General features: G+C 44.9%; 1 protein-coding gene across 4 annotated transcripts in view; it reads left to right on the top strand.

Moving 5' to 3' along the window:
* Positions 1-13996, top strand: part of CREB1 (cAMP responsive element binding protein 1) — a 342075-nt gene that overhangs the window by 286781 nt on the left and 41298 nt on the right. For all 4 annotated transcript variants that reach the window (XM_069225968.1, XM_069225967.1, XM_069225970.1 and 1 more), the window contains one exon: positions 10906-11056. In XM_069225968.1, coding sequence (XP_069082069.1) covers positions 10906-11056 — 151 coding nt within the window. The remainder of the gene's footprint in view (positions 1-10905; positions 11057-13996) is intronic.

The raw sequence follows: 13996 nt of genomic DNA, 5'->3' as shown, positions 1-13996 counted from the left end.
AAATACCTAAGGTTTGTATTCAAGGGAATACATTACCAATTCAAGGTACTGCCTTTCGGATTAACAACCGCACCAAGAGTCTTTACCAAATGTCTAGCGGTAGTCGCTGCACACATAAGAAGGCAGCAAATACATGTGTTCCCATATCTAGACGACTGGCTAATCAAGGCCCATTCGTTAATAGAGTGCTCAAATCACACAAATCATATCATACAAACCCTCTTCAAACTAGGGTTCACCGTCAATTTCACAAAATCCAAAATTCTGCCGCGCAAGGTACAACAATACCTGGGAGCCATAATAGACACATCAAGAGGAGTAGCCACTCCAAGTCCACAAAGAATTCAAGATTTCAACACCATCATACAACGCATGGATCCAACACAAAGAATACAAGCAAAGATGATATTACAACTCCTAGGCATGATGTCTTCATGCATAGCCATTGTCCCAAACGCAAGACTGCACATGAGGCCCTTACAACAGTGCCTAGCATCACAATGGTCACAAGCACAGGGTCACCTTCTAGATCTGGTGTTAATAGACCGCCAAACTTACCTCTCGCTTCTGTGGTGGAACAACATAAATTTAAACAAAGGGCGGCCTTTCCAAGACCCAGTGCCACAATACGTAATAACAACAGATGCTTCCATGTCAGGGTGGGGAGCACACCTCGATCAACACAGCATACAAGGACAATGGAACGTTCATCAAACAAAACTGCATATAAATCACCTAGAACTTCTAGCAGTTTTTCAAGCACTAAAAGCTTTCCAACCAATAATAGTTCACAAATACATTCTCGTCAAAACAGACAACATGACAACAATGTATTATCTAAACAAGCAAGGGGGGACGCACTCCACGCAGTTAAGCCTGCTAGCACAAAAGATTTGGCGTTGGGCAATTCACAACCAAATTCGCCTAATAGCACAATTTATACCAGGGATCCAAAATCAACTCGCAGACAATCTCTCTCGAGATCACCAACAGGTCCACGAATGGGAAATTCACCCCCAAATTCTGAACACTTATTTCAAACTCTGGGGAACACCTCAGATAGACTTGTTTGCGACAAAGGAGAACGCAAAATGCCAAAACTTCGCATCCAGATACCCACACAAACAGTCCCAAGGCAATGCCCTATGGATGAACTGGTCAGGGATATTTGCTTACGCTTTTCCTCCTCTCCCTCTCCTTCCTTACCTGGTAAACAAACTCAGTCAAAACAAACTCAAACTCATATTAATAGCACCAACTTGGGCAAGGCAACCCTGGTACACAACGCTGCTAGACCTATCAGTAGTACCCTGCATCAAATTGCCCAACAGGCCAGATCTGTTGACACAGCACAACCAAAAGATCAGACACCCAGATCCAGCATCGCTGAATCTAGCAATCTGGCTCCTGAAATCCTAGAATTCGGGCACTTACAACTTACCCAAGAATGTATGGAAGTCATAAAACAAGCCAGAAGGCCATCCACCAGGCACTGCTATGCAAGTAAATGGAAGAGGTTTGTTTGCTACTGCCATATTAATCAAATACAACCATTACACACAACTCCAGAACATGTAGTGGGTTACTTGCTTCACTTACAAAAATCTAACCTGGCTTTCTCTTCCATTAAAATACACCTTGCAGCAATATCTGCATACCTGCAGACTACCTATTCAACTTCCCTATATAAGATACCAGTCATTAAAGCATTCATGGAGGGCCTTAGGAGAATAATACCACCAAGAACACCACCTGTTCCTTCATGGAACCTAAATGTTGTCCTAACTAGACTTATGGGTCCACCTTTTGAACCCATGCACTCCTGCGAAATACAGTTCCTAACCTGGAAGGTGGCATTTCTCATCGCCATTACCTCCCTAAGAAGAGTAAGCGAGATTCAGGCGTTTACAATACAGGAACCTTTTATACAACTACACAAGAATAAGGTCGTCCTAAGGACCAATCCTAAATTTTTGCCAAGGTTATTTCACCGTTCCATCTAAATCAAACAGTGGAACTTCCAGTGTTCTTTCCACAGCCAGATACCGTAGCTGAAAGGGCACTACATACATTAGATGTCAAAAGAGCATTGATGTATTACATTGACAGAACAAAAAACATCAGAAAGACTAAACAACTATTTATTGCATTTCAAAAACCTCATGCAGGAAACCCAATATCAAAACAAGGTATAGCCAGATGGATAGTTAAATGCATCCAAATCTGCTACCTTAAAGCTAAACGACAGCTGCCCATTACACCAAGGGCACACTCAACCAGAAAGAAAGGTGCTACCATGGCCTTTCTAGGAAACATCCCAATGCAAGAAATATGTAAGGCAGCCACATGGTCTACGCCTCACACATTCACCAAGCACTACTGGGTAGACTTGTTATCCGCACAACAAGCCACAGTAGGTCAAGCCGTATTAAGAACATTATTTCAGACTACTTCCACTCCTACAGGCTGATCCACCGCTTTTGGGGAGATAACTGCTTACTAGTCTATGCAAAACATGCGTATCTACAGCGACAGATGCCATCGAACTGAAAATGTCACTTACCCAGTGTACATCTGTTCGTGGCATCAGTCGCAGTAGATTCGCATGTGCCCACCCGCCTCCCCGGGAGCCTGTAGCAGTTTGGAAGTTACCTTCAACTATTTATATATGTATCATCTCAACCTTAAATAGGTGCATACTTAGTCACTCCATTGCATGGGCACTATTACTACAATTCAACTCCTACCTCACCCTCTGCGGGGAAAAACAATCGAAGATGGAGTCGACGCCCATGCGCAATGGAGACAAAAGGAGGAGTCACTCGGTCCCGTGACTCGAAAGACTTCTTCGAAGAAAAACAACTTGTAACACTCCGGCCCAACACCAGATGGCGAACTATTGCAAAACATGCGAATCTACTGCGACTGATGCCACGAACAGATGTACACTGGGTAAGTGACATTTTCATTACCTGCAGCAAAGATCCTTTTGTTTCTAGAAATAAAGTAACAAAGTATATTTTTGATGAGTATTTGTCTTATTTCTTGACTGTGTGTGTACAACAAATGGTGAGCATTACTCTCTGATATGCCTAACTGCTCAACCACACTACCACAAAAGAGAGAATTAGTATTATCTACTTTAGCCTCTGGGGATCCATTGGACTCTGTGCACACAGTACCTTACTTTGGAATAGTATATACAGAGCCAGCTTCCTACAGAGAGGACCTGGCTTGGCAGTTCGAGCTAGACTGTTCCCATGGTGAGCAGGGTCAAGCCTGATTTGCATATGGCTTGGTCCAAACTGGGCAAAGGGTGGGCAGAAACAATGGATTAAACCCAGATCTTTGTGACTGAGGTATATGTATGCATTGTTCAGCATTCCGTCCATCATCTATCCTTCTGACGGTTGTCCACCACACATCTTCAAGAATATTCTTTTATCGACCTCTGCTGCCACACCAGTAATAAGAATCATCAATAATTCTCTAACGACGGGAATCTTTCCTGAGGATCTTAAAAAGGCATGCATACTCCTGTTATTAAAGAAAATAAACCTAGACCCGCTTGAACCCCAACAACAGACCGATTACATATGGTCCTTTCTTGGACAAACTTATGGAAAGAGCAGCTTTTGCCCAGGTGTCACAATTAATTGAAGCTAACTCTATACTTTGACTACCATACTGTATTCCGCCCAGGAAGAGGCACTGAATTTGCCCTCAATGCCATCTAGGATGATCTTAAAAGCACAATATACTGCAGTGGAGTTTCTGCACTACTTCTCCTGGACCTCTCAGCTGCCTTTGACAAAGTTGACCATGACACTCTAATGTAAAGACTCTGCAAAGGCGGCAAAGTGGGGCCTGCTCTCGACTGGATCACATCCTACCTTCAAAACAGAACTAATGTGACCCATACTCCCCCTTTCTCGTCCAAACCCTGCTTCGCAAAAGCAGGGGTCCCTCAAGGCTCAGTCATCTCACCCATGCTTTTCAACATCTGCATGATGTCATTACCGACAATGATCAATGAATTTCAACTCACATACTAAAACTATGCAGATGACATACAAATACTCCTTAAACTGGAATGCCCCAAAGACATTGCAAACTCACAAACTTCAGTTGCCTCAGAGCCGTTGATCAGTGGATGACATGGAGCCATCTCAAACTGAATGCTTCCAAAACAGAAATACTCACATGTGGCGAATTGGAAAAATGAAGACCCACTCTCCTTCTGGTCTGATGATCTGGGGCCACCTCCTAAACTATCTAAGGAAGTAAGAAACCTTGGAATTACCATGGACTCTAAGTTAACAATGAATGCTCACGTGGACAAATAAGCGACCTCTGACCCTGCCTTCTTGCAGGCAGGTCGCTTCCTCCTCACCACTGCTCCAGGTGCCAAATCTATTTTGGGTATTTTTACCCGTCCTCTGATTGGACTTGTCGCTGCGTCCCTGTGGCCCCACCCTCCTCCCTCCACCTCGTCTCTCCTTTTCCCTTTTCCCGCTTCGGAGACTTGCTGCCCCGCCCACCCTGCTCTCCCATTGGAGGATCCCTCCCTCCTCCCAGCTGTCACTCCCTCCCACCTCCCCTCTTATGCCGACTGCAGCGCGGGGATAGAAGCGACCTCTGACCCTGCATTCTTGCAGGCAGGTCGCTTCATCCTCACCACTGCTCCAGGTGCCAAATCTATTTTGGGTATTTTTACCTGTCCTAAGATTGGACTTGCCGCTGCGTCCCTGCGAGACGACACCCGCTCTCCCATTGGAAGATCCCTCCCTCCTCCCAGCTGCCACTCCCTCCCACCTCCCCTCTTATGCCGGGCGAAGCGAGCCGAAGGCGCGCCAAAGGCAAGACCGCGCCCAGCGCCAGACCCCCTGGCCAACACGCCCCCGCTCCACCAATCACCACTACACTGCTGACGTACTCCACGCCCTGAATCCAGGACGCTCCTCTATCTGCTTCCAGTCCACACCGACGCGCACCAAAGGACCCTTCTCCTGCAAAGCCTGCAATTTCACTTGCAACCTAACCTCCAAACTCCAACTCAAAGCCTCAGACAGCAGCCTAAGATGCATCCTGCTAAACACCCGCTCCGTCCACAAGCATGCAATCGAACTCTGGGACCTACTGAACACATCCTCGACCGACGTCGCATTCGTCACCGAAACTTGGATGAATTTGGCCTCGGAACCAGACATAGCCATACCAGAAAACTACAAGATCACCAGAAGAGACCGCAGCAACAGACCAGGAGGAGGAATCGCCATAGTCCACAAAAACACCATAAGAGTCTCCCCAGCTCCCACAACCCCATCAAATCCACCGAGCGCCTCCACTTCAAAATCCACATCATCACCAACACCACCCTCAGAGGAACACTGGTCTATAGACCCCCAGGCCCCAGACCATAGTTCTGCAACATCGCTGACGCCATCAGCTCACAAGCCCTCGCCTCAACGGACTACATCCTCCTCGGCGACCTTAACTTCCACCTAGAAAATAACTATATTAACATCACCAACCTAATCGCCAACCTCTGCCTTAAGCTACTTGTCACATCACTCACACACACCGCAGGGCACACACTCGACCCCATCTTCTCAGCCAGCAACCACGTCCCCTTCAGCCACACCACCAAACTCCTATGGACCGACCATTGCTGCATCCATTTCTCCTTTCAGAAGCCGGTCACTCACCACCTCACCTCTAAACCACCCCTCCCACCCCCCTGCCGCTACTGGAACAGAATCTCAACAGAACAGTTGATCTCCACCCTCATCCAGGCAACCCCTCCCGGGACCCCAGCACAGCCGCCACCTACCTGCACAAATGGCAAGAAGACTGCGCCAACACCCTCGCACCACTCAAACAACCCTCAGACTCCCACCACAGACCCAAGGCCAGCTGGTTCACCCCCGACTTGCAGGCCTCCAAATGGGAATGTCGAAGAATGGAGAAGACCTGGCGCCTTGCACCCACCGAATCCAACCACACCGCCCTCAAGACTGCCATCCGCAAACACCACCAGCTGATCCGCACTACCAAATAACCAACTACAAAAGCCGAATAGACACCAACGCCCACAACAACAAAGAACTCTTCTGCATCATCAAAGAACTCTCCAACCCCAAGACCTGCTCCCACGAACCCTTGCCATCACAGGAACTCTGCAACTCCCTCGCCACTCACTTCCGTCAAAAGATCGAAAACATCCACAACAGCTTCGAACACCTGACCCATCAGCCAATCACAGACAACCACGAACCCAACGCATCAAACACCACCAACCATCTTTGCTCCTGGACCCACTTCAACAATGAAGACACCATTAGCACCATGGCCTCTATCCACTTCGGCTCCCCCTCAGACCCCTGCCCGCACCAGATCTTCAACAAAGCCAGCAACTTCATCGCACCGCACTTCTGTGCAATCATCAACAGCTCCTTCGAGACAGCCACCTTCCCGGAGAGATGGAAACACGCCGACTTCCACGCCCTGTTGAAGAAACCCAAAGCAGTTCCAGACGAACCAAATAACTACCGACCTATCTCCCTCCTCCGCTTCCCAGCGAAGGTCATTGAAAAAATCATGAACAGACAACTTTTCCGCTGCCTGGAAGACAGCAAAGCGCTTGATACCTCCCAATCCAGTTTTCGCAAGAACCACAGCATGGAGACCACACGCATTGCTGCCACGGATGACATCAGGACCATGCTCGACAAAGGCGAAACCGAAGAGCTTATCCTCTTGGACCTTTCCGCAGCTTTCGACACCGCCTGTCACCACACCCTTCGTACATGCCTCCACAACACCGGAATCTGTGGCAAGGCCCTCGACTGGATCTCCTCTTTCCTCTCCGGCAGAACCCAGAGGGTCTACCTGTTCGAATCCTCCAAAACCGTCTATGGCGTCCCTCAAGGATCCTCCATCAACCCAACACTTTTCAACGTCTACATGGCTCCCCTCGCCAACATCGCACGATCCCACCACATCAACATAGTATACTACGCAGACGACACCCAGCTGATCATGTCCCTCACGAAGGACCCCACAACAGCAAGAAACAACCTCCACAAGGGACTTCACGCTATCGCCGACTGGATGGATTCAAGCCGCCTCAAGCTAAACGCAGATAAAACAGAGATTCTCATCCTCGGCAGCAACCTCTCCGCCTGGAACGACTCCTGGTGGCCCACCTCCCTCGGAACCACCCCCACCACCCAAGTACGAACCTGGGCATTATCCTTGACTCAGCATGACTCAGCAGGTCAATGCAGTCTCCTCTTCCTGCTACAACACCCTCCGCATGCCCCGCAAGATCTTCAAGTGGATTCCCGTCAAAACCAGAAAACTGTCACCCACGCCCTAGTCAGCAGCCGACTGGACTTCGGCAACACGCTCTATGCAGGAACCACGGCCAAACTACAAAAGAAAATGCAACATATACAAAACGCCTCTGCCCGACTCATCCTCTACAGTGGATCATCTCTATTTACTATGAAAAAAATATAGCCCATTCAGAACTCAGCTGCCAGACTACTCCTACATATAAAGCCACTAGCCCACATCTCCCCTGCCTTGAGGGCCCTACATTGGTTACTGGTTGCCAGAAGAGCCATCTTAAACCTGCTTTGTATTACCCACAAAGCAATACATTGAAAAGGACAGTTTTTCATCTGGAATAAAATTACCAAATACATTCAACTAAAAAGCCTCCTCTCACGATAGGCACCCCGCCTCAAAACACCTCCATACAAAAAAAGAAAATAGGTGGTACATCGTTCTCTGTTCAAGCAGCTAAACTATGGAATTCATTAGACCCAAATATAAGAACCACGGATAGCTATCTTATTTTCAGAAGACTACTCAAGAGTTGGCTCTTTACTACATAACCACCATCCTCAAACAGCAATGGACTGCATATCCCCGTGTATGTAAACATGTTATAATTTGATTGTGTATATATCTAGATATGTGTATTTCTTTGTACAACTACATATAATAGCTATTTTATCTTAACATACTCTGTAGGCCTGTTTAACAAATATATATTTTACTTTAATTGAATGGATATATCTATGTATTTGTATGTGTAGGTGTATGTATTTGAATGTAATGTATATGCGTATGTTTCTATGTATGTGTCTATATATATATATATATATATATATGTGTGTATGTGTGTGTTTGTGTATTCTACACTTGACATGGTCATAGGCCATTGCACAGTTTCTATACAAGTTACTTGATTAGATGCTTATGAGTCTGTTTTTTTTTTTTATCTATCACAATAGGTAAATATTAACTATTTATCTACAAGCATTTCACTATTGAAATATTGAGGAAAGATAAAATAATGTTACCATAATGCACAAATAAATTAGCTTTAAGTACTGTAACTCTTGAAAGCCTGCGTTTATACGATCCAACTTTAAATCTCAATATATTTTATTCCTTGCACATTTATTCCCTTGATTATGTAATCATGTATCTATATATTTACTACTGTACTCCTACTGAACAAGAGAAAACATTTTACTGTCTCAAAAGCTTTACTCTCTCTGACCATCACCCTATACCTCTATCCATCTATCCTCTGTCCTCTCTGACTCATCCCAAACCTATTCTACTAAGATGATCCAGAAAATAACCCTTCCCAGACTCTTTCCTCCTCTACCCCTCCTTGCTCACCCTAAACCTCAGTTTACGACTATGATCTCCCAAACAACCCCACTAAAGTCTCCCTCATTTATATCTCCTTTGACTCTTCCCAAACCCCATTTGACTACTATGATCTCCCTAATCCCTTTTTACAGACTCTTCCATCCTCCACCTCTCTTTTACTCATCCCAAACCTCTGCTTACTACTATGATCTTCCAGTTAACACTTTTGGATTCTTCCATCCATTATTCTATTCAAACCAACTAAGACTCACATGATCTCCACTCAAATTAACTCCTGCCTTCCCATATTAATACTAATACTGTACTCATTTCCCCATACTAATCCTCCACAAATCCTTTTGGTTTCAGGAGTAGCTTGCTTCTCGCCGAAAAGCGCTTTGAAGCCTCACCAGGGGTAGTAAGCGATATGTAAATACAATTACAATCTGTTCTTTTTGTTTTTATAGTCCATGCACAGCATGTGTATCTACAGCCACATATGCCATTGAGCAGATTATGTTACTTACCATGTAAGCATCTGTTCGTGGCATGTAGTGCTGTAGATTCACATGCGCCCGCCCTCCTCCCTGGACACCTGTGGCAGTTGCAGTACCTTTTATTATATTCTCATACGCATGGACATCCCTTTGCTAACAGTTACTCACACTCCATTCTCACCTGACTACGGGAAAACAATGTAATAATGGAGCCGATGCCCATGCGCACTATCACCAAGAGTAGTCACTTTACCTTATGCATCAAGCGACTTCGAAGAGAAAAACAACTTGCACACATCCGTACCCAACACTAAATGGCAGGAGTATGCACAGCATGTGAATCTACAGCACTACATAAACAGATGCTTACTTGGTAAGTAACATAATCCATTTCCTAATAAGCAGTTATCACGGTTCTCTTCTTTGCCTTTGGAGACCTTTGGTTTGCTTTTTATTTATAACTTTGCCTTGTGCTGGGATATCTCTTTGGAGATGAGTATGTGCTTTAGAAATCATATAAGCATAACATACAGATTCTACCTTATTATTTTTTCACCATTGTGTTCCGAGCGTAAGTTTGGTACTCTGTCTTCAAAGCTGTGTCCTGTCCTAGAAAAAGGGGGGTTGCAGTAGTTAGAGGCTAGATGGTATCAAAGAAGCACTGACAGCAACTACAATTCCGCACAGTCCACAAGATACTTTGAATCAATACATCAACAACCATCAAATCTAGCAGGTTTTATGTCCACCTTTTAATTCTTATGACAATGATTCTCATGACTATGACATCTTGGGGAGCTCAAGTCTAGGGGCTCCCTGGACTTAAATATCCATTCCAGGAATCGGTGTTTGACCTCGTGGTCACAGGATTGGATTCCAGTGAGTCCACTCAATGTTTCACCCTTCCAGGATCGGTAAAATGAGTACTTTTGAGGTGGGTAACAATAAACTGTGACAGGATGCTTGCTTTACAAATACACGTTATGTGTTCGATTTCTCCTCTGTTCTGTACGAAGTCCCTTTCTCAAACTCACAACAGAGAAAGCTGTTGGACAAGTCGGTTCTTCGTCTTTGTGTGTTTGTCCTGCCTCTGAAGCATAGACTAATTGTGTTCTTTCACTGCTCATTATTTTAGGTCCTACTTGTTTTTTAAGCAAATCAGATTGGATCTTGATGAGCCGTCTCCCTCGCGCCCTCACACCCTCCCACCACTTCATGTTTTCCCTCCTGCCAGCCCTCTTCTTGAGTGCAGCCACTCCCTACCGTCCGCCCTTTGTTGGCATCAGTTTGCCCTCAACCTCTCCCTTCAGCTCTCTGTTGTCGACAGCTTGCCCATAGCTCCTCCCTCTCACACCTCATTGTCAGTGTGATTGCTCTTGACTCCTCACTCCAAGCTCCATTTAACTTTTCCCCTTTCAGAATATTTGTTGCTTATTTCTGTAGTTGGTTGCTTAACTGATACTAATTGGGTTAAATATTTTCCCAGACAGTATTACCATATGTAAAAATGACAAAATAATAACAAAACAATGAAGTATTACTATCAAAAAATGTGCCTCGTTACGCTGCATCGTTTGCCTTTTCTTGCTGCATAATTTGGTGCTCCCATGCTGCATAATTATAGTGGACCTGACATACATACATAAATATATATATATATATATATTATGATATATAGGTTCTCTCTTTATGAAAACTAAAAGATAATCTGTCCACCTTGTTTTTCTTTCAGCTGCCTCAGGAGATGTACAGACTTACCAGATTCGCACAGCACCAACAAGCACCATTGCACCTGGAGTTGTCATGGCATCATCACCAGTGCTACCCACGCAGCCTGCAGAGGAGGCTGCAAGAAAAAGAGAGGTGCGACTAATGAAGAACAGGTAAGTAAAAATAAAGTAGGTGTAACAAAAACAGAAAATGTTCCATGGTTGATTAATGGCTTAGCACTAATGCTGAGAGTACGGACAGACTTTAAACACAATATTTTGACAAACTGCAATTCATGATTCATCTAAGTAAATCTTTATGTAATATCTAGTCCCTGAAATCTTTGTAAAAGGGATCTTAAGGCTCTTTAATCAGAAAATAATGTCCGTAAAAAATACAGAACTTGCTGTAAAATGCTTCTGTTGATTGGTGGTTACAGACATGATCTAAAACCAAGAAACCACTCAAATGTACAAGTTGTGATCTACAGGCACATAACTCACCTTTAATGCAATACTGATGACCTCACACATGGTGTCTCAGTTTAAATCACAAATTAATTTATCGATGAGATCACTAGTGGCCCCACTGTTTCCCTCCAACCCCAAATAATGTTTTTTATGACAGAGTTCACTGAAAGTTCTTGATTCCTTACATTGGAATTGACATACCTGTGCCCATAACAAATGTTTTGCAGTCAAGGACGACATTTCGAGTGTCTGCTGCCTCTTTAGAAGCACATAGACCCATGAAAATAGCAACAGGGTCATTTTCTCTGTAGACCTTTCTAAGTTGTTACAAAATTGTGATTGTTTTTTTTATCCTAACAATCCGTATATGCAAAAGAAGTGGAAGTCATTCAGTGGGCGAGTTAAGCAAAATTCATTCTGATGGATACTTCTAACTGCAAATTCCTCACCTTTTGAATATTCACTGCTCCATACTGGATTCGGAAACGTTTCATAGCAGTACTCTCATGCGCCACTAGATGGAGCTATGCTGATCCACATTCAGTTTGCTATTCCCAGATGTGACAAAGCCGTTATAAGTGTCATCTCTGCGTGCAGACATCAGATCCCTTCTTTCCATGCCTTCAAACGGCGATTCAGAGCAGTGCTCCCTGTTTCTTTAGTATTCACGACCTTCCATTTGAAATCCAGTGAGAAAGGGAGCTATGTCCCCACCTTAAACTACATGCTTCAAACCATGCCGTGACCGTAGAAAGCAGATTTCTGTAAAGTACACACACGAGGTGTGCCTTTGGTGAATGGGCTCAAGGCATAACTCCAGTCATGTGCTGAGTGCGTCCTTATGCACCCTAAGGCAGTCTGGGACCATGAAGCGAAAGAGAATGTCACAGAGCATAGGAAGAAGTCACGGACCTGCTCTCAAGGCTAATCCCACAGCAGGCTTTCTTCACGGCTGAAGTCATCCAGTAAGTCCAAGATAAAATCAAAGAGGAAACATTAGAAGGCGTCCTGCCACTATGGATCTAGAAAGAAGTTAAAGGTCGTCAAAGTTCCACTCCATCTCACTCCTGATCCTAGATTGAGGAATTGATCCCTTTGCACTTTGAGTTACTCATTCTATCTGGGAAGATGCAGCAGGTTGAGTTAAAAGAGCTAATGCTCAAGCTTCGTCTGGCTAGCCAAGGACTCAGAGCAGCCTACTTTTGGGTTGCCACTGCAAGAACTGTCCCTAGCATCACCTGTCTGTGTTCTGCTCCAACTCCAGTGCCAACTTCTCCTTCAGCTCCAAGACATTCACCACTCCCACGTTCATCAATACCTGTACCAACATTGCAGGTGCCAGAGGGGGGATCCAACCATGGTCACACTCCGGCTACACATCAGTTCACCCAGTTCCTGTACAGCTAGGTTCCAACATTATATCTCCACTACCATGGAGCTGTCCTCAGAAGCTCTATCATCTTTTTGGTTTTAACTATTATGAGAGTTTACCACCATCCGGAGAGGACAATGGTGATGAAGGAGATGCCTGACCCCCACATTCTTACGATCACAGTTTTATATATGAATTTACAGGAGGCAAGTGGGCTTCATACTTTTCCAGATACAAGTTTGATTTCCTGACTTGGGCCACCAATGGAAGAGTGTGGTTCCTTTGCTATGGTGATTTAACATTCAACTAAGGTTCCGGACCAACAGCTGCCTTCTGTTTAAGACAAACATCCTTGCAGAAATCTTGCAACCTGGACAATCTTCTCCTATTCAAGAAGCCCTCACTGAGAAGCACTTGGTCCAAGGCTTGTTCTTGCACACCGGTAAACAGGGAAGGTGGCCAGATGCCACAAACCAGGGACTTTCATTTTCTCACGCAGCATTTAATTCCTGAACGTTTGGTGGTCCAAGCTTCCACCAACAAGTAAAATCTTAATTTATTCCACATGACCCACCCAGACAAGAAGTCAAAGAGCACTGAGACGTACGCAAAATATATGTTCTCTTTAGCCAGCCTAGCCTTGAAGTTGATCAATGCAGTTTGCCACTAAGCCGATTTATGCACGACCTTTAGGACATGGCCAACAAGCTCTTGCTGGGGGTCCTGGAAGAACTGCTTTGTGGGCGAGAAGTCTGCTCAATTGTGGTATTCTGTTGCAATTCATGGATGCGATTTACAAGTTTTTCAAGAGATGTGCATGCACATCCCTTATACATATTCCTTTTGATGGATCATGTCTGTTCAGAGAAAAGGCTGATCCTGCCTTTTAAATGCTTTAAGGAGTCAGGCGACTGTGTGTTCATTGGGCCTCTTGACCCCTGCTAGATAGTTTTCTTATTATTTTTACCCTTTCCAAGGCTATTCTAGAAGACTGTCGTTCGGCCACACCAGGCCCATACCTTCACTGCAATTTCCCCAGTACTTTTTTGACCGGGGACAGGGAGTCAGCAGGCAACACACAGGTCACCAAGACCATTAGTCAGATCAGGTTCTCTTCCTTGTTAAATCAAATCGCTTTAGTTTGACCTTAGCACACAACGACCCTGTGGGAGGCAGAATGCTTAATTTCCTGCTTAGGTGTCAATCCATCATATCTGACAAATCATTCAGCATGGCTACCCCCTTCTGTTTCTTTCTGACCCACCACAGCT

Source organism: Pleurodeles waltl, chromosome 3_1, assembly GCF_031143425.1.
Source record: "Pleurodeles waltl isolate 20211129_DDA chromosome 3_1, aPleWal1.hap1.20221129, whole genome shotgun sequence".
Lineage (NCBI taxonomy): Eukaryota > Metazoa > Chordata > Amphibia > Caudata > Salamandridae > Pleurodeles > Pleurodeles waltl.
The sequence above is the reverse complement of the archived record's forward strand: the minus strand, read 5'-3'. Positions and strand labels throughout refer to the sequence as shown.